Consider the following 24,845-nt stretch of genomic DNA (forward strand, 5'->3'; position numbering starts at 1 on the left):
TTTTTTTTTTTTTGAATAAGTGGTTATCATACAGTAGATTGAAAACCAATCTTTTAAATCATGTGATTGTGCATTCTTCTTTGTGCATCACTTGAGATTGTCAAATTAAAGCCATCTGCCTTGGATTACTGTGTAACTGTGCAGTTTCTATCATTGATTAATTATGAAAGCCAGACATGTAAGATAATGTAAGATAACTTGCCAAATTCCCATGTATTTCTAACTTTTCACCCCTTTAAGATAGCAAAGTCAGAAATGGACTTAGTGAGATTTTCAGCGTCCTAAGTAGAAAGATATAAACTGTTTCAATTTGAAAATCATGTTTATATCTCAAAACTGTTAGGTTGATTCTGGATTTTCTTTTAAAGCAGTGAAAGTCGCCTTTTAACTTGCTACAGTTCAAATTGGTTAAAGAGGGACAGCGTTGATAGATGCTTTGGATGGTGGTGCTGTTTATCAGAACATTTTTTAAAAACCAATAGGCTGTCATTAAAGAGGCTCTGCTGTTTTTCATTGGGTACAGTAACTTGATAGAGACTAGCTTCTTTTTTATATATAATTCTGTATTTTATATATTGAGTAAGTGACTCTTAAGAAATGAATGTTGTGTTGTCCTTGTAGGATACCTAGTTGTTTCATCAGAAACAGAGTATCTTTTTCTCACAATAAATTGTCCTTTTTGTTTTCACAGTGTATTTCTAATTGATGTTTAGGCTCACAAGAGAGTTTTGAAAATATTTTTAATTTTGTTGTATAGTAATAGTCATGAGAAAGGGGTTGTGGTTACTAAGACTTTAAGCGTGGAGATAATTCTACATGGTGAAGCCCGTTGATCTTTAATAATATTTTTTTAGCTCTACTGGGCACAGTTCTCCTGGCAAATTGTGACACCAGAGTTGCACATTGACAGCCATAGCAATAAATGAGGCAGTGCTCCGGAAAACTCACAGGGCACTGCAGGTAGAAACAGTACTTTCCTTTGCAAATGAGGTTGAGTCAGAGAGTTGCATTCATGCCTTTCAAATATGGCCATTTATTTCCCCAGAAAAGGTAGAAGACAAAAGTTTGAACAGAAAGCAAAAATATCAGAGTAAAATCTCTTTTGTCATAAGCTGTCAGTGTTATTTTTAAAACAGCTTATTAAATGTTATATGGAAAAGAAATACCACATTTGAATACTACCATATTTAAATAGAAAACGTTAAGTGAAGCAAATGCCGATTTGTAGGCAGTCCACAGGCTGCGACGTTTTACATGTCATTCATATAACTGGAAACGTGTCAAAGGTGTATCAGCGAGTTGAATGTTTATGTCAAAGAATATTACGTGACAGTTTTCACATAAGGTTAAATCTATTTTTATCTGTCTGCTGTCACTTGAGAGTGTTAGTTGAGAACACTCTCCCTGGCATCTCTGTTGCCTTTGACTGTCGAACATTACGCTCTGTGACCTGCCTGGGTCACTTCTACTTGTTTGATTTAAAGGGGTTCACAATGGCCAGCCTTAAACAGAGTGCTTTCTGTTAAACAGCTCTGCATCTCATGTGGATTGGACAGTAATTACTTTGTGAAAATGCCCCCTCCCCCTTTTCAGTAAGATTCAGGATTTTTTGTTTTCTGTGTTTGCATCTCACTTTTCATGCACTATTTTTCCCCAAGTCTCCCAAACAGAGATGGCTATTGATGGGCCATGCATGCACTCACACTTCCGAAAGGATTGCTATTTGAACCTTTCATGACATGACATGAATGCTGCTGTTGAGAATGGTTGAGAAACAAACAGAAAGTAGCCGTCTAGACAGCCTGCATAGGATGGGCCGGTCAAAAGAAAGATGCATTTGCAGACCAAGGTGTCATTCACAGAAAATGTTCATTGGGCATGTCTGTACATCTCCAGACATTCTTATGTGGTCATTCCAGGGTTAGATGGTATCTAGAAATGTTTATAAGTTCTTAAACACAAGACAGAATTTCAGATTGGGTTCCAGAAGTTTCTTTGGTTAAACTTCCCAAGAGATAACAGGATTTGTAATGATTAGCTGAGTAGTCCTTGAGTACACTTAGATAAAAGGAAAATTCCTACCATCTATTCCCTGTTGGTAAATAAAAATTTGATCTTATTTGTTACCTGCAGGGCGAAGAAACCAAAAGCCTGACTCTTGTCCTGCATCGGGACTCTGGCTCCCTGGGATTCAATATTATTGGTGGCCGGCCGAGTGTGGTATGTTAATTACTAAAATGTGTTTTTCCTTTTCCTGGTGTAGCTGGAAAGAGAGGTCAAGGTTTGAAGGGGACAGCGAGGAGCAGGAAACCTTGCTGACTTCATTCTGCTCTCTGTCATTAGAGTTCATTGGCTATCTAACATCTTCACACTTAGGGATTTTTATTGTGTAGTCTCCTAAAACAGTATTGGCCTAGCAATATAACAGCTAATTTAAACTGTTTGGTTCTGGGGGTGCATTTCTCTTTTTGAATTTCTTTCTTTTATTAGGGGGTACATTTCTGATTGTACAGCAGTTGGGCTGAATGAAGTTGCATGAGATGTGTGCAGTTGGAATTGGATAACCAGCCACCCTCCTAGACTGAGCTGGAGTGTGGGCTGCAGACTGGAAGCCTGATCTTGAGTTCTGCTCTGTCAGCTGTTCATTAGTCAGAGACAATTCCCTAATTTGTGGGTGACTGCATCCCTTTGTTTTTTCCTCCCACTGCAGCTCTTTGACCACCACATTGATCAGCAGACACTCCTCTAGAAAGAAGAGGCCGAACTCAAATCTGCCAGTTTAATTATGGGGAAAATGTTCAAAGAATGGGCTCCGGAGAGTAGCAGTGTTTCAGAATCTCACATTTCAAGGGGGATTATCTGAATATGTCCCATCCCTTACCCTTTTCTTTTCCTGACCATCTCCTCGTTTATTAGCTTGAAAGGAAAATAGTTAAAGGAAAGGAAAAGAAAACAAAAATCTTTCATTCAACAAATAAGTATTGAACATAGGCTGTTTGCTAAGGGCCAGGAGGTACAATGGAGGCCAGAAAGACTGAGGCCCTGTGATCATTGAGTCCTGGTGGGGATGTCAGACAAGAAGCAAGTGAATACAATAATTACAGATTGGATTGGAAGAAGTATGATGAAGGAAAAAACTGGGTGGATGGCACATGGCAGATACCAGCCAAGAAGCAAAGAGTATCATTAGCTTGGGTTATCAGGAAAGACAAGAGGAGATAGTAGTAAGCAGAAACCTGAAGGACAAGAAGATGCTAGCCATCCAGATGGGAATAGTGTGTGCCCTGCCCTCATGGAGCTCACCTCCAGATGGGGAGACTGATGAGTTGGGAGAGCATAGCACTGCTCTCATTGATGTACTCTGTGCCTGCCCCCAGCTAATGATGCCTTGGGATGAGTTAACCCTGCGGGAGGAGGTGTCCTGGGGAGGGGCCATTGGAGCTGAGTTCAGAAGGTTGAACAAGAGTTTGCTAGATCAGATGACCAAATTTTATTTGTATATATAATGTGTACACACTACCAAACTAGTACGTTATGTGCCTTATTAAAAGTTACATACAAGAGGGAGTATTTTAAATAATAAAATTAAAATATGACTATGAATAAAATGTCAAATATATTCTCCTGCCATTCCAATGCATTGTGTTACATGCATCCACCTGTGAAGACCCATGGGCTAAAATAAAGCGGTTGGACACTAGGGTTTTGCAGGGATGGGGATTGGCACTCATACAAGGCCTGGAGCAGGAACAGAGTTGGGAATTGGGGGAGCTGCAAGTAAGCAGAGTGTGGAAATGGAAAGAGTTGAGGGATGGGCGGGGAAGTGGTCAGAAAGAGGGCTGGTGAAGAAAACAAGGGCTTGACCCCAAAGGGCCTAAGTCTTGAGTCTGGGATTTAAATTACGTAGGGTGGGAGTGGCCAACACATGGCTTCAGTTGAAGGGAGTGAGACAAAGAGATTTATGATTAAATTCCCTTTGCTTTTAGCCCATTCCGCAGTTTCAAAAACAAACAAAAACAATGGTTTATTATAAGAAATGACAACTTTATGTGATTTGTAGTTGTTAAAATGATGAACATTATCTGTCTTATCCAACATACATATGAAAAAGAACATTGTAAATGATGAGACTAAATTATAAATATGAAGGTAGATGGGGACAGGGATCATTCCCACTTTATTGAGCCCCAGGGATGTGATCACATAGTTGTGTTTCTTGTATTCTCTCCGTGGAATTCTTAAAAAACTGTAGAACTGCGTGAGGTTGGTATATTTGTATTTTTACCTTCTACCGGTTGACTAAGATCCCAGGCTGTGTGCCATCCTGTGCTGTTCTGATTTAGTCTTTGCTGCCAGGGGTCTGCTGCACTCTACAGTCTTAGGAGGGACTGAGGGAGCAAGCTGCACTCAAATATCTAGACATTTGGCTCCAGGAAGCAGCAGGGTCAGACTTGAGCCAGTGGGTCAAAACATGAGCCCATGTTGTACAATTTACCATCAAGAACATGTTTTGCCATTTAGCACAAATGAGTTGGCTGTTCTTGTTTACACTCATAATTATTCCTCCACCCTTTGTTACCAGTTTTGAGAAACAACTTCAATAAATTAAGATTCACTTCACAATTAGATGTTTCACAAGCTGTAGCAAACAAAAGAACCCAAACCAAGAAGACCTATTCTCTGCCCCAGGTCTAAACCACACCAAAGCCTAATGTTGGAAATTGCTCAAAATGGAGAGGCCTGTGGCCAAGTGATCGTTGGGAAACCTACTGTGTTAAAGCCAGTGAAGATGGTGTTCAGTTTCCACACTCACCAGGTGCAAAGTGACATTCCAGCCCCACTGGAATACAGTTCTTCCTTGTGCTTATCAAAGAGCATGTTTCAGTTATTTTCTTTTTCTTTTTTACAAAAGGTGATTTGAGTACAAGCCAGACCTGATTTTGTAGCTTGCATTGCTATTTTCAGTGTATGTGGTCCTTTTGCAAGAACTGCCTGCATGGCTCCCAGAGGAAAATTTAATTCCACCTGCATGTGTTTGCCATAGTGTTTTTCAAAATTTGTCCTGATTAGCAGAAATAGCATAATGAAACCTGAATGTATTCTGCACTGTTGCCTGGAAAATCTGGCAGGTCATTGAGTACATGTTAAAAAGCCAAGATGAGCAACAACACACACACGTTATTAGTTACTAGAAGAATACAGTACAAATGATGTCTATGTTTCCCAAGGAATTCCTGTGTTAGATGCTTGGTTGGGTTGTGAAATAGCCCAGCCATATCTCTGATGTAAGGCTTTTCATTGCGTGATCAGTATGCAATGCTCTTAGCAAAATGATATCGTTTGTTAGTCCTCAACCCTAAAGAAACAGCAGCTAGTCTGTTGTATGAAACCTTTCGCCTAAGCCTTTGGGAAGTGTACTTTATTGTTAGGTACCCCTGCTATGAAAACAGTCCCTTTCATTTCTCTCTTACTTAAGCCAGCAAAACAAATTCCAAGTCATATTAGTTCACCTTGATAAATAACTCTAACTTAAAATGTGTTAGGAGAGGAGCCAAACACACTTAGAATAGAGATACCTTTTAAGAGAAAAATCTAGCTTTTTTTTTTTTTTGAGATGGGGGTCTCACTGTGTCACCCAGGTTGGAGTGCAGTGGCACAATCTTAGCTCACTGCACCCTCTGCCTCCCTCAAGCCATCCTCCCACGTTGGCCTTCTGAGTAGCTAGGACCGTAAATGCCCGGCTGATTTTTTGTATTCGTAGAGATGGGGTTTCACCATGTTGCCCAGACTGATCGTGAATTCCTGAGCTGAGGCGATCCACCAGCCTCAGCCTCCCAAAGCGCTGGGATTGCAGGTGTGAGCTGCCATGCCCTGCCTGCTTTATGTGCTTTTTGCATCCTTTCCCACCCCTCACCACTGCCTCAATTTAATCTGACTTCTGGTGTTTGTTCTTGCCTCTTCCTCTCTGATTTTTGCTTGAACTTTCTAGTGCTTCTTAAGAGTTATTGCTTATGTGCAGTGTGGTATTTTGCAAAACAAATGAAAGCCAAAATCCCATCCCCTATCTCCCTCTTTCTCTCCAGCCAAGAAATGCAAAGTGGTTAAATCAGAGTAAACACAGATCTCTTTTCATTTGATATATTGACATCACCTCTTAGGGAACTGAAGCTTGTTCATAAATCTTTTGTGGTCCATTGAGACTCTTCAAGTTCATCTAGTGGAATATTCCATAGCCTGAAATGTTGGACTTCTGAATTCCTGTGTGTTTTGGGTTTTCTCAGTGGGAGACTAGATTGCACACAGAGCATGTGCAAGAGGATCCACTTCGCCTCAGTTTGAAACTGAGCTGTACTACTTTTTAGTTGTGTGACCTTGGGTGAGTTACTGAACCTCTCTCTCAGTCTCAGGTTTTTCATCTGTGGAATGGATAATAATAGTACTTATCACTGGTGGTTACTGTGAGGATTAAACAGTGCACATAGAACACTCACTATGTACCTGGTATCTAGTTTGTGCTCAGTAAAGGAAGCTACTGTGTAGTTTTATACATCCATTTCAGGTGTGCATGTAGGGAGCTACACAGATGTGTTTAGACTAGTGCATCAGTAAGGCTGCCGTGAGAGAGGAAGGAGGCACAGAGGTATTCAGATGGTAAAGGGTTAGCGTACAGGAGGCCTGTGCAGGGCACTGTGATGCTAGGCAGGGACCTTTTGAGGATAGCTGATCCTACACAGGGAGAGAAGGCTCCCTGACCCTTCTCTTGAAAGAGCATTGATGGAATCCAGATGCCAGTTAGAGACGTATCTTTGTCATGTGGGGATAAATGTCGGGAAAAACACTTAATGCTCATTTTAGGTTGTGATTTTGGTTTCTTTTGGTGAATCATATAACATTTTACTCTGTGTGTGTGTGTGTATGTGTGTGTGTGTGTGTGTTTGGAGAAGTGTGAAGAAGGAGAGAAGGACTGAGAAATGCACATTTTCCCAACATTAGTTATTGCTGTTGCATTTGAAGGGGTAGATTGAATCACACTTGAAGTCGTTCCCTCTTTAGAATATAGGGATTGTTTTTTGGTTTTGTTTTTTGCTGTTTAAAGAGGAAAATGTTTTATTTTCAGAGTTATTTTTAACAAATGGAATTTTTATATGTTTGTATTCAGAGTAATTGTTATTGAAATAAATCTTCTAATGACATGCGGCAAGGAATTTACCATGACTAGATTTTGGAGTTTTGTGGAACATTCTGAGCTTACATTTCAAATGATTTTGTTTGGAAATATCACATGCTTGTGCCATTTAATTTATAAATCCATCTGTTAATCGCTAGAAATTTAATCCACACACTTGGAGAGAACTCATTGCAATACTGTTTGAAAAGAAGTTCATAAACAAGCTGTGGGGTTTCTTATGAGCTTGTTGGAGCCTTTTGATTTTAAAGAAAGGAAGGAGTTTGAGCAGTGAGCTGTCGTCGTTCCCAGAAAGTTTTAGTTCTGACATTTAATTCAAAGATCTAAAGGGATTCAAGGAGGTCGGAGATCAGAATGTATTGGGACTAGAGTGATGGTAGTGCATTGGAACAAAAACAAAGTATCTGTTTTCACAGTCAAATTATTAGATATTTACAAGCTTAATAACATCCTGTGCAAATGGGGATGTGGGAAAATACTATCTAATGAACAATCGGTATAAACTCGGAAAAGCCATTTGGCAATAGCTATGAAATGTACATATCCTTTGACCCAACAGTTCCATTGTTAGGGATTTGCCCTAGAACCATAATAGCAGAGATAATTTAAAATACAAGCAGGAGAGTATTGTCACAGCATTTTTAATCACAACAAGTGAAAACAGTGTTTATTAGCCTCTTGTTGGATATTGTTCAGTCACTTTAAGAAGTAAGGCAGACCTGGGGAATTGGTAGCAGAAGATCTTAATGATTTTTAGGGTTAAATGAGAGAGGTAAGGACATAAAAGTCAGACTACCATAATTGCATTTGTGTGCAAAAAGGAACAAATGCATATTTAGGAAGATGATGCATTAAAATGTTTTCAAAAGGATGCATAAAGTCAAACAGCTACCATGGGGGGAAGAAGGACAGTGGGTTGGAGATGGCAGGGAGACATCAGTGTATGTCCTTTGGTGTGGTTTGAAATATTTTACTGTGTGTTTATTTTAGTTTAAAACAAAAATTAGGAGAAACAAATACCTTTTACCCTATTGCCACTTTTGACACAGCAAGAGTCAATTACTGTTTTAAGAGTGCAAGCTTTACTTTCATGCTCAACTTAATGTCTAGCATTCATGCTTGTGTTTTTTTAACCCAAAGGATAACCACGATGGATCATCCAGTGAAGGAATCTTTGTATCCAAGATAGTTGACACTGGGCCCGCAGCCAAGGAAGGAGGCCTGCAAATTCATGACAGGATTATTGAGGTATGTGAATACTGGCCAGTGTCTTTTAATAGGCTAAATGCCATCCCATCTTCATCCAGCTCAAAGCAAGATGTTTGATTGGGGAGGGAGGCCTAAAGTGGTAGATGGTTGAGCTGGAGTCACACTTCTCCCATTGTGTGGAACCAGATTGAGTGCTGATTGCCTTGGTGTTAAATTCTTGTTAAATGTAGAAAAGCCAGATTATGAGTGGAGTGTTCACAATTTGGCTTTTTTCATGTGGACCTGAATCTGTTTCGTATGCATCAGTTACAGCTTCGCGCGGAAACCATTGGAGAGTTGGGTGTCAGAACCAGATGAACAATCCCTGTTGTACAAATTGTGCACCGTGTACATACTGATTACCAGGGTACAATTATGTCAGCTTTGGAGTCATTCTAATGTCTTTAGAGCTCACAGCACACACTTAATTCTACAAATGCATTGTTTTCTGTGTTATGTTCGTCCTCTTAGCCTGTCGTTAGTTGTACAACCTGATTGCCCAGGGATTTGCAGGCAGAGGTTGATATTAGGGTTCACATATCATCACTCGCTCCATTTTCAGTTCATTCATCATTTCCAACTTTTATACAGCAGATTTGTAGACTCATGTAGGGGAAGTGGATCTCTCAGCCCCACCAAGACAACACTTTGTAACAGGGTTGCAGTGTTCTAGGATGCTCTGAGTCACTGAAAGGGAGAGAACGATTTGTTGCCTCTTCATATGGGCTCTCGTTGCAAAGTTTGATATAAATGAGTTTGATAAAAATTTTGTGATGAGTTCGATATAATATAAAGTTTGATATAAATTTTTTACTGGTGTTTTGACCATTTTCATCGCTCTTTGGATGGGTACGTATATGGGCTAAATTGATTGGCTTTCCTATTAGGCAAAAAGTACATTTGAGAATCTGCAATGATACGCCAGACCCCCACAAGAAGTTCACCTATGGGCCATAGCCGTAATATAGTGCAAATAGAAGAAACCAGAAAAACAGCACTGATACCAGTGGATGTTTGTTTTCCACACGCATTTTCATACTATGTGTATTTCCTGAGTATTTTCATGGCCCATTTCAAAATTTCAGACTGAGTGGGAACGAGGACCATGAGCTAAGCCATAAGTGAAGTTCATGTCACTCGCTGGAATGTGGCCACAGGCTTCTTCTGGGGAAAGGAGCCTCAGCGGGACCGAGTACAAAGTCTTGCGTGTCCAGTCTCATCTGGACACATCGTGCAATGTGCAGTATGCTTCAGGATAATTTAAAATCCTCAGGCAAATACACAGTTAAATCTCACAGGGAAAGCAAACTGAACTAGTTCGGGTGTGAGGCTCCCTCCTCTGAGGGAGGGAGTGCGATGTGCTAACTTACATGTTAAAATGATACTTGATTTTGTTTTAAGGACATTATTAATATTGTTGCATCCCCTTTGAAGGTCTGAAGGGTTCTTAAACTTGGAGCTGTTTTTGCTGCATGGTTTAGAGTCAGTCTTTATACTTCCCAGGTCAGGAGAGCAAACAGGAATTTGCTTGGGCAAGAGTGCTTTCCTAAGAGCTCAAATGCGTTCCTTACTGTCTTTTTTGAGAGTGAATACATTTTCTGAGACTATTGTTCAAAAAGATAAGTACAGCTTCCGTTGCCAAGGGTTTGGTGGAACAGCCAGTTTCTCTAAGTAATGGAATTTCATTGCTCTTATGTTTTGCAAATGAGAAATCTACAGCTGGGCAGGATTTTCTCTTGGCAAAGGATGATCTGTATTTGAAATGTTCAGTACGGTTTCTGGTAAGTCACATTCCTCTTTTGGACAGTATGTAAAATATTAATCATGTCTCAGTGTTGAGATGGAAAGAAGGATGACCACAATAGAGAAACGATATATGTGTAATTGCAATTGACACACTGTGCCCTTTGCAGTCAAATTCTAATCTTTTTTGACATGATACAGTGATTCCCATGACTGAAAATATGTTCTCTGGTTTACTTCGTCTGTGTCTGAGTTTATTACCAGGAGGCATGAATGTGATTATTTTAAGAGAGAGAGAGAGAGAGAGTGTGTGTGTGTGTGTGTGTGTGTGTGTGTGTGTGTGTTTCATCAGTAAGAAGAGTCAGAGTCTCTAGTTTTCCACCATATGTTTTCTTTTTCAGGGGAGTGGGCAAACCACCACCAGATCTTCACCATAAGACCCTTAATTCTTGCAAAGGGGTATTATTAAATCCAGAGATACTAATTGAGTCTGTTCTTTGCTCCAGAATTCCTCTGCTCTTAATGGTATCTGTTCTCTGAGCCCAGGGCAGTGGCTCTCACCCACATCAGGGCCAGCCCAGCTCCTCCCTGTTTTTTATAAGAAACATTTTGGAATTCCACCAATACTGTGGTGAAATGAAATTTACAAGTAACATTTATATGCATACATACACAAATAATTGTAAAAATATATGGCTGTAGCATAAAAGAAAATCAAAGGAAGATAATTGATAATAAAATATATCAGTGTGCCAGTGTTCTGGCACAGTGACGCTAGACGACACCAGGGCACTGTCAGATGCTCACACCTCTGTATAGACTCGCTGGGATGCACCTCATGTGGCTGCAGATACTGCCAGATACAAGAGGCTGCTGCTGGTGGCCCGGGCATCATGAATGGCCTTGCTGTACAGGATGTGAATTTCCATGGTAGTGAACAGGTCATGGTTAAGTTCTGACACAGGCAACTACAGTGTTGCTATGATTTATACAAGAGTTGCTTTCCTTGAAACATCTGTGTGTGTATATGTATATATGGCAAGACGTACATGTGGTAAAATATACATAGCAAAATTTACCATTTTAACCATTGTAAGTGACAGTGCAGTGGCATAAACTACACTGATTTATGTTGCAGAACCTGTACCACCATCCATCTCCAGAACTTTTTCATCTTCCTCAACTGAAACTCTACACCCACTGAATACTAACACCCTCCCCACCTCAACTCCTAGAAACCACCATTCCACTTTCTGTCTCTAGGAATTTGATTTATAGACGGAATCATGTAGTATTTGCCTTTTGTGACTGCCTTATTTCAGTTAGCATAATGTCCTCAAGGTTCGTGCCTGTTGTAGCATGTTATAATTTTCTTCCCCTTGAAGGCTAAATAACATTCTCTTGTCTGTATTTACCACATTTTGTCCATTCATTCAGCCAGTGATGGACACCTGGGTTGCTTTGACCTTTTGGTTGTCTTGAATAATGCTGCTGTGGATGTGGGTGTACAATGTGTGTATATTTACACTGCAGAAAACTCTTTTGTGTTTATATACAAAACAGAGGTCTATGCTCAGGTAATTATAAAAAGCTTGTTATTTTATCTTCATGACTATCTGGTGGGATATGTGAAAGTTGTGCTGGAGGCAGAACCATTCTTCATTGCAGGAGATTCTTCATGTCATCTCTGGCACATACCCCTATTGTTGTGATGGTGAAAAATGCCCCTGCAGATTGCTGAAACTCTCACGGGGGAGTGAGAGGGGCATCAGGGACAATCACTGAGGTAGAGGTTTGACTTGTTCCAAACCTTGGGATAGGAATTGAGTTGCTCAGAGACAAAGTTGTCAACATCCCTGTCTTCCAGCTAGACTGCCTACCTGATGTGCCCTAACTGGATTCCCTGCATGAGTGCTCCCAAGGCCTGATAAGAAAGCCTGAGCTGGCCTGTCCTGGGGCTGTGGCTGGGAATCTGGGGCCCCCTTAGATTAAGTGCCTTCCCAGCCCACATGGCTGCAGGGCCCATGCTGTCCCCCAGAATCCTGTGTATCCATCTGCCCTGGGCTTGTTGGGCAGACTTTGGTCATACCTATTCCATCTCACGTTTGGTACTGGGATTTAGCAAGTTCTGACTTACTCAGTATTGGCTTGTGATTTTTTTGTGTCTTCCCTGCACCCCTCTTACCTGTGAGCTGCCCCGGTCCTTTTTACAACTTCTGACCCCACCTTTGATTGCATATACTTATTGCATTTAGAAAACTAAATTTAATTTCTCTCTGATGTCTTTAATATTCATTCAAAACTGTAAATATCTCAGTGCCTTTTGTTTTTCTGCCTCTGAGCCTACTGTCTGAACTATATTTTAAAGACAATGTAAGGCTCCTATACTGTAATATCACCAGATTTCTTAAAGGAACTATGCTCATATTCTTTCAAATAGTTTGAGACCTGTGGAAAAATTTTTCCCTATGCCCAAAGTGTGGGTTATCCAACTGAAGCAGATTTTCTCATCCACAAACACACCACCTTTCTCTGTGGACTCTGAAGTCTACTTTAGGCCAATCTTATTCTACTGAAAGTTATTTAGGAGAGGACAAAAAGGTGAAAAATCACCTAAGGTCATTATTACCCTCAAAATTCTCTTGGGAGAGGTGCCACGTGGAGAACATACCATCTCTTTGTAAGTCCAGCCAGCTGGTTTTGCACAGCGCTGGATCACTTCACTGTCTCTCAGCTGACTGCCATATGGAGTGTTTGGCTTGGTCTGTGAATACCTCATTTGGCAAAATGCTCACACTGAGAAAACACCGAGAAACAGAGACCTACTAAGAAACCAGCAAATTTGGCCAGGTGTGGTGGCTCACGCCTGTAATCCCAGCACTTCGGGAGGCCGAGGTGGGCGGATGACAAGGCCAGGAAATCAAGACCATCCCGGCTAACGCAGTGAAACCCTATCTCTACTAAAAATACAAAAAATTAGCAGGGCATTGTGGTGGGCGCCTGTAGTCCCAGCTACTCAGGAGGCTGAGGCAGGAGAATGGTGTGAACCCGGGAGGTGGAGCTTGCAGTGAGCAGAGATCGCACCACTGTACTCCAGCCAGGGGGACAGAGTGAGACTCTGTCACAAAAAAAAAAAAAAAAAAAGCAAATTCACTTTGAGGCATGTGCTATTCAATATATTATTTATCTCTCCACTTTTTTTGTTTTTTGTTTTTGGCATGGCTTGCCTATAAGTTAAACACTCCTCTGATGCAACTCCACTGAAACTCTTTCTCAAAGACTTCTAGAGGCCTTCCACATCTATATTTCTTGCCAGTCTTCAAGCCATATGGCTTGGAGAACCAAGCTCGTTTTTGTGTTATAGTAGGCTTGCCTTTGGTGATAAATGAGTCTGTGTAGCAATTGTGTGGGTTAAACGCTGTTCTGCTTTGAGATAGCAATCTTGATTCCCTGGATCCAATGAAAGTGGGAGACTTAAGCCCTCTATTCCCAATAACCATTATTTCATACAATCTTCTGTAAATATGCATTCATCTTGCAAGTGTTATGATTTGAAGACCCAAGGATATGATTACAGAAGCTGTGGAAACTCAAAGGCTTTTGTATAAACCAGTCCTTCTCTTTTTTTGTTTATTTTTGGTTTAGTTGGACTGTCATTGCTAACAAGGTTTGTTACAGGGTCAGCTAGAAAGGATTAGCAATGCTTTCCCTCCCAGAGCCAGGCTACTTGGTGGGACAAAGTGAGATTTCACTGCTTGTTATTGTTAGGTGAGAAGATACTGTTCTGAGACCCACTAAAGTTGCAAAATGGTATGTGAATTAAGCTGGAGTATTTATTAAAAAAAAAAAAAGTAATAGAAGACTCCCCTTTAAAAAATGTTTCATTTCGACATAATTTCAGACTTGTAGATACGGATTTCTGTACACTATTGACCCAGATTCTCCAAATATTAACATCGACTACACTTACTTTATTCTTTTCTTTCTTTACTCTTTATCACTAAATTCATCGGTGTGAACTTTTTAGGAATAAGAAATTCTCTTATGTAACAGTATGGTAATCTAAACCAGGAAATTCACATTGGTAAAAAACTGTTATCTAATCTTCAGAATTTATTCTGATCTTGCCAGTGGTCCTTATGATGCCCTTTATAGCAAAATAAAACCACTGTCATGGGTTTTATTCCATTTTCGTATTTATTTAGTTTCCTTTACTTTAGAACAAACAATTGCTCAGTTTTTGTCTTCCATACCGTTGATATTTTTAAAGAATCTAAACCAGATCTTTTGTAGACTGTCCCTTAATTTCTGTTTGAAGTTTCCTCATGGATGGATCCAGATCATACATTGTGGGCAAGAATACCACAGAAGTGATAGCATGTCCTTCTCAGTACATCATGTCTCACCTGAGGTGAATTTGTCCCTTTTATTTATGTTAACTTGAACCACTTGGTTAAAGTCATATCTCTCTGTCTCCACTGTAAAGTTACTATTTTCTTCTTTATAATCAATAATTCTCCTTTAGGTAGATGCTTTGAGGCTATGTAAATGTCCTGCTGCTCCTCAAACTGTCACACACTGGTTTTATCATCCATTGACTGTGTTTGGTTGAATCTACTATTGTGGTGATTGACAAATGGTGATTTTTCTAACTCCAATCCTTCCACATTAGTTGACTTTCTACTATAAGAAGGAGTACTCCTTTTTCCCCTATTTAATCTGTTTATCTGTCTGTCTCTTTCTCTTATCAATATGGACTCATGAGTTTTTACAATTTGGTGGTCACATTGGCCAAGTTTTGGCCAAATGGAGCTCTTTCAAGCTTTTAACCTGTGTTTTTTTTGACATGTTCTCATCATGTTTTGAGCACTTTCCTACTTCCTGGCACAAGATACTCCAGGTTAATCTTCTGTCCTTGTCCCACTTCTGACATGTCCTTTTTTTTCAAGGACCTCCAGCTTCATTTAGTAGAGAACAGTGTTTAGAAACCAACATATGGGTGCTAGGGTGCTCATTATGATTGAGATTTCATTGCTTCTAGGCACCGTTAGCAGATAGAGCTACAAAATGTAAATATGTAATATAAACACATGTATATATGCACTACGGTAATAACATATACATCTGTCTTTCTGCATTCATCTGTCTGTATATCTTGGAAACTATGCCTATATCAATACCTCTAATTGGTCAGTCCAAGTCAGTTTGTAATCCAGTTTGTAATTCCTAAAGGAGTCCTTTTTAAAACACTGATCCATTTGCTTTTTTCCTTTGAATTCAATCTATGATCTTTGCTTAGCTGTTATCAGTGAATTAAAAAATTATTGGTGAAAATTGTTTAAAATGTTTTCATTTTTGGTTTGATTTTAGGGAAAAAATATGCTGTAAACCAAATGATTTTGTAATTATATTTTTCTTTCATTGTAGGAGTAAGAAAGGCTTGATATTTCTTGCTTAACTATATACAGAAAACTTTTTTTGCTAAACAGGCACAGATATGCATAATCCATTTTTGGTTAATGTTAGAAATAAACACATGAGACTATACTGCTCTCCTCCTCAGGGACTGATAACCATTTACCATATTCAGCAACGGAGTATGAAAAGTTTGGTAGCAGTTATCCGTTTAAGAAGTAAAACCTATTCATGTTAATTTGAAATCTCTAACTGTTGTCTTGGTTACCCAAATATTCTGTTTTGATGAAAGAAACTTGATATAATTCAAGCTGCATTTAGAAGATTCTTTGTTAACTGCAAACGTAAGCAGATTTTAGAGATCATTATTAGTAATGGACTCCAACTCGCCATTTCCAAAGGTAGAAACTAGAGTTTCATCTTATAAATCAATTTCAGTATATACAATGATAGTGATATCACCTTGGATTATGGTGTCAAAAAATTCTGAGGACATTCCTGGATTGAGTGCAGATGAGCATTGTGATCATTTAGTGATGTTTGTCATGGGCACACAAACAAGGGGAAGGGTGACATTTTTTGCTGTATATTTGCTGTCTCCGGATGGACTCACTTAAATTATGTTTTTGAAACTATTGCATTGTCATTTGGTAGTAATGACTCTCTTTTCACTAGCATAGCTGCACTCTCAATAAGTCAGTCCATCTCCATTTTTTTAGTCTCCACATATAAAATAAAGTGAATATCATATTTTCCCCTCTCCTATTCCCTGATTTAGCCATTTTATCACTTTCACTTTACCTTAATAGTCTTTACTACAGCAACGGAAGACTCTAACACCGTTAGGTAAGGCTTCTCTGAAATGCAGCAGATCTCCTTACTATTAGAAGAGACATGTTGAAATGGAAAGAACCATGTGGTGGGCGCCTGTAGTCCCAGCTACTTGGGAGGCTGAGGCAGGAGAATGGCGTGAACCCGGGAGGCGGAGCTTGCAGTGAGCCGAGATCGCGCCACTGCACTCCAGCCTGAGTGACAGAGCAAGACTCCATCTCAAAAAAAAAAAAAAAAAAAAAAAAAGATTTAAATCAGGAGACCCAGGTTTAGGTCTCCACCCAGGTGTTCACTCTGGTGTTGGGATTCTAAATGTTGAGTCTTCATCTCTAGAGTGGGAGGAGTATTTACTGCTTGTCTTTCCTACCTGTCATGCTGTCTGGGTGTACCAAGGAAACAATGTAGATAAAGGATTTTTGCCATTAAGTACAAAGGTGGAGAATTGTTATTTCAAATTAAAATTTTTGTACAGGATGCAAGAACTTAAAGCGAAATATAGAAGTTACCAAAAACATTTCTGAGATGTTTTCTTCTTGTTTATGTATATCAGCAAGAATGTGGAACTGCTATAGAATTATTGAGAAAATCTTAAACTCGTTCATGGAGACATACTTTCCAGAATTAACAATGTGACCAATTAAAACCAAATAGTCCCCCTTTAGTCCATGGTTGCTTTAAACATTATGTTATGTATTAATTTCTTTCTAATGACTGTGCATAGCTTATTGTGTGATGTATGGGCTTTGTTATATTTATTACTGCCATTATTTTCCTTATTTTCCTATCAAAACTAGCTTTCAGTGAATATCTTTCTAACATACATCACTTTATACTAGTCAGATAAACATAAAGCTTAGGTGAAGAGTGGACAGTATGGAGTGCTACAACTCTTGCAGAATTTACCTAGCAAGTTTTTCACTTTTTACTAGAAAAACCAGTGGAAACAAAAAAATAAAACATGGTATGACGCAATTTGTTTATTTTTAAGGCATTTATATTAGTCTTTGCAGGGGAAAAATACTCTAAAGCTAATGAACAGTTTACGGTTACTATAGTTACTTTGTTTGGTGGGATTATGGGGAACTTTAATGCCACATTTCTGTAATGTTGGAATTCTCCAAAGTGTGTGTGTGTGTGTATGTATGTGTGTGTGTATATATATATTTCAGTAAACAGTAAGAATGAAAAACTTAGTGATTTAAAAGTTTCTTTTGAATTTCAAATATCACAAAGTGGACACCTGCTTATATATTTCCTTTTAAAAGTCACTTAACATTCTCATTTCTACAAGCTCATAGCATATGGCACCAGGTATGGAAATGCAGAGGCATCTGTCTCCTGCTGAAACCCTGCAGTTGGGATATTGGGCGCTTCTCTTTGGCAGAGTGTCTCTCCCATCCTCTGCCCGTGTTAGAGTTTACTTTGTATTGACACTGTACTTTTGTGGGAGTTCTGACTCCAAAGAAGTTTTAAATCTGTCCCTCAAAGTCTTCCTTTCATAAGAAGATTTAATTGGGTAATCCACTCCACAGAGCATTTTAAAATGAAGAATAAATTAGAAGTAACCAATGTCCGCATTAAATTTTTGAGTGACGATTAAGTAAAAAAATTAATTCTTGGGTAATATCCTGAGGACAATAAAACAAAACAACAAACTCTTGACAATAATACAGGTCAAATATATTTTATATTGTCATCTTTACATGTGATATCTAGACACTTATCTTTAAATATGGGGGTTTTGAGAGCAGTAACCTTATCTGGTTTTTTTTAAAGGAAGTTTTTGTCCTTTCATCTGTTGCTATAACACAAAAAGAGCCAGATGCATTTTTATTGAATTTGGAAGGTGTGTTAGGGATGACCTGACTTAAATGCTAATCTCTGAAGTATATGTAACATGAGCGAGCACTAGGGGAACCCTTCCAAGCAGTAGGCAGACATTGTGGAGCTAAACTAAGCACAGTGCCTATAGACCAGGGTGCTCTGAACAGGCGGAAAGAGTGTTGACAATCAGGAATTGTCAATAGGAATTGCAAATAGGAAGACTCAGGGGCAGAATGGCAGCTGCAAGCACTGATTTGCAATTATGCCACTTTCACTGGGAACTCTGAGTACTCCAGTGTGGGTAGCTGCTGCAGCTTGCTCTCTTTTAATGAGGATTAATGATTCCTTTGAGCCTCACAGTGGAGAGCAGCTGGTATGGAATGAGTCTGCCATGCCATGTGCTACAGTGCTCAATGGAGACCTCTGACTTTTACCCTGTTTAAGTCTATTTTGATGACCACGTGAACTGCGTAGAAACTGGGTCCCACCCCTTTTCTCCTGAGAGTGGCACTCCCCTCTGCCCTTTTGGCTCTTTTGATTCTCTTTATTTCCTTATTTCATCACTTCTTTCCTGCTAGCCCTAGTGGGTCATTTGACAGCTTTCAGGGATCGGGAGAACTTAAAGCCTAAGAGTGTTTGGTTTCCTAGGCACTCCCCCACCCCTCAAAAGAAAAATGCAAGTCAGCTATTAAAACAAGCTAAATACATTTATTTTTTATTTTTCAATGTTTGGAGACACTCTGGGGTGGAGCAAAATTGATGCCAACAGTCTAATTTAAAAAGAGTCTTTTGTTCTTTTCATAGAATGATTTTTGCTAAGAAATGGATATATGTTTCCAGACATAGTGATTTGAGGATCCGTTAGCCAAATACATGCAACCCATATCCAAAAAATGCTTAGGCGTTGATTTTAAACATTGGATAGGGGATAAATTATATAGCATGATCTATACAATTGTTGCGACTTATTAAAACATCTTCATGTTATATGAGTTCTCAGGATACAAGGGGATAGCGGGGAAGAGAAACCACGAGTAGACATATGTTCACTTGTTGGGTATGCACTGAGTTCTGCCTAATTGAGATAAGTCAGGATACCCAGAGAACTAGTACGTAGTAAACTCCCTGGCTCTAGGGAGTTTACACGTGAGACCTGTGTTTATAGGAGAATGACGAACACCAAGTTAATGAGAAGGGCAGCCAGTATATGCAGAGGTTAAGAGCCAAGGACTCTGGAATCAGATCAGCTTTTGAATTCTAGTTCTACCATTTGCTAGCTTCATGAGCTTGGAGAAGCTTCTTATCTCTTATCTAGCATTGTTTTTTTCTGTAAAATATGGATAAAGTTGCCATAAATAAAGAAAATATTCTTGTGTGTCTGAATATTGTAAATTTGGCCCAGAATAAATGCTCACCAGGTGGTTAGCTATGCTGTGTTGTTTCCTGTGGGTCTTTAGAGGCTGGGCTGGAGGAACCTTCCAGCAAGCCAACACTTTGATGACGGCTATATGGCACGGTTTCATAAACCTGAAATTACAGTTGTGAGTAGACCATTTTAATTTGTTTTTTATTTCTTTTTGAAATTAGTGACCCTTTGTATCTGGATTAAGAGCTGCCACTTCCTAAGGCCATATAAATCACAATAATTGATCAATAAGGAGTAATTCTTAATTTACATCTTAGTGTGAACAGCATGGTAATTCATTGCATATGTGCTGACATAAGTGTTCCAAAAATAAAGTCAAACAATTGTGTGCTCAATATCAGCTATTTTTAAAGTGCCAAAAACATTAAGATTTCTGTTTCTATGTTGACTCACGAGGAATATTGGGATTTTCTTAAAATAATGAACAGTTCATCTTTCTTTAGCAAAAATGTCCCTTAAAATTGAAATAGTTGAGTTTCTTTTTAGGGTAACTTTTTTATGTCTTGATATGAATGTAATACACCATTGTAGAAAAATTGAAAACTACAGTAAGACATAAAGATGAATATAGAAACCCTTACTGATACTAAGTATTATCTTGACAAAATCTTTATCTGTTTGATCATTCAGGAATGGATACAATGGCTTCTGTGTTAGAATCTAATGGGGCATGGGAATTGCATAAGGAACAGTAATATTTTCATTACTTGTTCTAAATTCTAGTTTAAATGAAGTGGGATAACTTCAAGTAAAATAGGATTAAGTATGATTTTGTTGCAGCATTATTATTGGATTTCTGATGCTTTGTGTCATTGTTTGAAATAACTGAGTCAGTGTGCTTGTAAGAAACATAAGTGATATATAATATTGACATATGAGGGGGACTTGGAATAGAATTGCTGGTGACACAGGAATTTGTAGAAGCAAGAGAAGCAAGAATAAAGATTTCATCATTTTTATTGAAAGCTTGAAAATTTTTAATACTTTCAACAGAACAACATCTTAATTTTACTACAAGGTAAGTTTGAAAACTAGAAAAAAGAACTACATTCTTTTTAGATGATGGTACCAAAGTTGTTGATATTTATTATTTCTCCATTCAGATGCCCAAGTTAGCATCTTAGTACCTAGAGGACTAATTCCCTCTGGTATGTGAACCAATAGAGAGAGACCTAACCAGAGGAAGGACAATAAGGGCCAAGTTAGATGGAATTGTTTTCTCAGAGAATTGTTACCTAAACCTTGGTATTTGCATTTTAATGAAGTTCCAGAGAGCACTTTAACTTATATCAGCTACAGTCTTTTAATCAGTTTTTTTCTTTTTCTTTTTCTTTTTTTTTCTGAGATGGAGTCTTGCTTTGTCACCCAGGCTAGAGTGCAGTGGCGCAATCTCAGCTCACCATAGCCTCCACCTCCCAGGCTCAAGCGATTCTTGTGCCTCAGCCTTCCAAGTAGCTGGGATTACAGGCGCCCATCACGCCCAACTAATTTTAATATTTTTGGTAGAGATGGGGTTTCACCATGTTGTCCAGGAGGAGCTCGAACTTTTAACCTCAAGTGATCCACCTGCCTTGGCCTCCCAAAGTGTTGGGATTACATGTGTGAGCCACTGAGCCCAGCTAATCTGTGTTTTGACAAATAATATTTTTTAGATTGCTTACCATTAAAGAGCTTGTGAAATACTTATGAATATGTATGACTCTATATGAATATATGTGTGAATCTGAACATTGATGCCTGAACACAAGCACCTTGTTGGCTTCACATTAGTAACTCATGAGATTTCGCCTTCATTTTGTGTAAGTCACTTGAAGACTCAAGACAAACTGGATGAAGTTTTAAGCTGTTTTGTATATAGTCTGTGTTTAATAATCTTCATTAATACTTTGTAAGAAATGAAAGGAGAATCCTTTGGGCAGATGGTATTATGTAAAGTGGTGACAAGGAAATCTTTATTTTGATGTAGGGACCTAATTGTGAAGCCGATTTATAGGTAAGTTTAGGTCGATTTGCTTGATACACTTAGTAAATCTTATAAGTGAAATTCAGAGGTTCTCATCTATTAAACTTACCGGATTTAACAGAGCATACAGGGAGTTACACTGATTCAGAGGGAAAAGGACAAGGAAGGCAATTGGTTTTCTATTTAAATAACATTTTTCTTTTCTCCTTTAGTTGGTTTGAAAGATAAGCCCATAACAAGTGTTGGCTGCTTTTTGTCATGACCAGAATATTAAAGGATTCAATAATAAGAGCTGTTTGTGGCCTTTTGTAATAATCCATCCCAGTTCTAGGTGGTCTTTTAAAACTTAAAATAGTAGAGATAGAAGAGAGAAATTCAATGTGCTTCCTTTCATTCTGAGTCAGCTTCTTCCAGTCTTGATTAAGCATGATGCTTGTGACAAATACAAACCGAAAGCATATAAAAATAGCATCATATCTCCTGGGAGGATGGCCCTTAAACTGTTTTATGAATATTCAAGAGAAGAAATCAGTCACAGGGCAATGGAAAGAGTCCTCCTTCATCAGAGAAAAATCAGAGTGAGGGGTAGTCAGTGAAGCCTGTTGAGCATTTTGCATCGATCATCAAACCTAAACAAGTGTTTCTCAGACTCGAGTCAGTCGTACACCCACCTGCTCAGTTTTTGCTATGTATGCACCACCTGTTTTGCTAAATGTTCACCATTATTCTTAAAGCAACATTGTTTTAACTTTATTTTAAAAAGAAACTGTGTGTCATGACTGTAAATGGAAAGTCATTGACATGTGTTGTAAATAGAAGATAAGAGTAAAAATAAACAATGAAAATGTAGAGTTGGTCAATTTAAACTAGACTGCTGAAAACTCTGGTCTTTGAGCCTTGCTTTCTCTTTGTCTAAGAGCAAAACTAGTGGGAGTAGAAGTCAGGACAGTGGTGGGAAACAGGCCTGAGGAGGGCTTTTGAGGGTGCTGGTCCTATTCTGCTCCCAATCTGGGCAGTGGTTCAGGAGCATGTTCACCTGTGGAAATGCACCAAGATGTACACTTAGGATGAGTTCATTTTATGTTACATTTGGATAAACTTTATTTTTAAAGGTGGCGTTACCTGTTTACAATGGCATAGACATGGAACCAACCCAAATGCCCATCAGTGATAGCCTGGATAAAGAAAATGTGGTACATATACACCATGGAAGATTATGCAGCCATAAAAAGGAATGAGATCATGTCCTTTGCAGGGACATGGATGTAGCTGGAAGCCATCATCCCCAGCAAACTAACACAGGAACAGAAAACCAAACACTGCATGTTCTCACTCATGAGTAGGAGTTGAACATTGAGAACACATGGATACAGAGGGAGGAACAGCACACACCAGGGCCTGTTGAGGGGTAGAGGGTGAGGGGAGGGAACTTAGAGGACAGGTCAACAGATGCAGCAAACCATCATGGCACACATATACCTATGTAACAAACCTGAATGTTCTGCACATGTATCCCTGGTTTTTTTTGTTTTGTTGTTGTTTTTTAGAAGAAACAATTTTTTTTTTTTAAGTAGTGTTACAAATATTTTTGCCCCAGATTGACTCTGTCCTCTGGATGTAAGCAGATGGGTTCGAGATTGACAATAGAGTGACTTGGATAACTTGGGTTAGAGATTGACAGTGGAATGACATCATGTCATTCAAGGTCGTTTAAATGGCAGAGCCCAGGGTCACCTAAAATAATGTGAAGTATTCCCTGACTTCAGCTTGCCCAGGGCTGTCATGTACCAGTCTGAGCTGGACTCTTCATGTGGCTACTTTGGTTTGGTTGGTTGAGGAAAAGAAGAGTCCTTGGAGATGAGAATCCACTATAGAGAGGAAGAATTCTTTCACTGCTAAAAACCTCAGAGGCAGGAAGGTAAATATTAATGTCACTGACCAGAGATTGGGGAATGCTTCTTTGATAAACTTTTGTTTGTTTTTATACAATTCTGAAAAACTGTACTCTCTTTATACATTTGTTGTAGATATTTACTGTATGTACATTTGTCCGTCATGCGGCCCAACCATAGTTGTAAGTGTGACTCGAACAGCAACTCATTCTACACTGTTCTTTGAAAGAATATTCTGCAAACTTCTTTGGTACTGACCTACAGTAAGAAACACATTTTATGTGTGACCCAGTGCAGCACTCACAGATGTAAGTTGGCCTGGGATGTGTATAAAAATGGGAAAAATGTTTCATGTGAGATATTTCCCATTACTGCATACAATGTAGTCTGGTATTTGTATTTTATTCTTTTTCTTTTAATGTCGTTTGCCACTCACTAAGTTGATTTCATGGCTCACTAAGGGGCAGTGGCCCACAGTTTGAAAACATTCTGCTTTGGAGGACAGAGCTGTGTCTTCGTGTTAACAGCAGATGTCTTTCTGATATTGTACCCTGGGGTCTGTTGGATCTGCTCGCGGCAAAACTAAATCAAACCTGTTGCAAAAAGAATGGAGTCAAATTTGATATTAGGCTATATAGGACTATATTTGTAAAAATAATCTCCTCTTCCTGTTACCTTTCCACTTAATGGACTTCTTACTTGAGGCAAAGTTCCTGGGCCCTGCACTCCATCAGCAGATGGATGGCATTAACTGGTGGTCATTTGCATCATCATAGACTTACCACAAAGGGACGTAGCTCCAGCCTCTGGAGGCATAACTCATTTCTAAGTGTGGAGCTTTGGTATGCAGGGTAATTTCATCTCCAGTTGAGGAGATTTGTATCAGCTTGATTTTGATGTGGATGCTTTGTGTGGCATGTGTGGCACTCTGGATTCTGGTGGGAAGATGAGAAGTTATACCTAAACAGGCCTCTGAATCCAGCATCTCTGAAACCCCCTTGGTGAAGTGTACCTGGAAGGTTTGCAGTTAGGAAAAGATCAAGGAAGGCCCTGCTTGAGTGTAAGCTCTTGAGAGCAGGGACTCATTGATTGTGCTCTGTACACCGTGTATTCTCAGTACTAAGCACCATCCCTGGTACAGAGTATTCAATCAGTAAATATGTGTCGCCTGACTCAGAAATAGATGTTCAAGTCACACCATCAACTTCTGAGGGTAAAACGGCAGGCACTCTAACATTAGAAGTATTCAGGGCAGGTGATAGTATGTCATGAGGCCTTGGGGACATTTGATACTTTGACAACACCTCCTGCAGACAG

General features: G+C 39.2%; 1 protein-coding gene and 1 non-coding gene across 3 annotated transcripts in view; both read left to right on the forward strand.

The window, feature by feature from the left end:
* PDZRN3 (PDZ domain containing ring finger 3) overlaps positions 1-24,845 on the forward strand; it is a 240,571-nt gene that overhangs the window by 14,139 nt on the left and 201,587 nt on the right. Inside the window, exons 2-3 of one of the 2 annotated variants that reach the window (XM_003894182.5) lie at positions 2,134-2,220; positions 8,327-8,434. In XM_003894182.5, the coding sequence (XP_003894231.1) occupies positions 2,134-2,220; positions 8,327-8,434 (195 nt within the window). The remainder of the gene's footprint in view (positions 1-2,133; positions 2,221-8,326; positions 8,435-24,845) is intronic. The other variant, XM_031663199.1, reaches the window with a different exon arrangement.
* Positions 17,300-17,362, forward strand: LOC116273987. Its single transcript, XR_004182470.1, has one exon. It is a non-coding gene; the product is annotated as a U7 small nuclear RNA (small nuclear RNA).

The sequence above is a fragment of the Papio anubis genome, chromosome 2, assembly GCF_008728515.1.
Source record: "Papio anubis isolate 15944 chromosome 2, Panubis1.0, whole genome shotgun sequence".
NCBI lineage: Eukaryota > Metazoa > Chordata > Mammalia > Primates > Cercopithecidae > Papio > Papio anubis.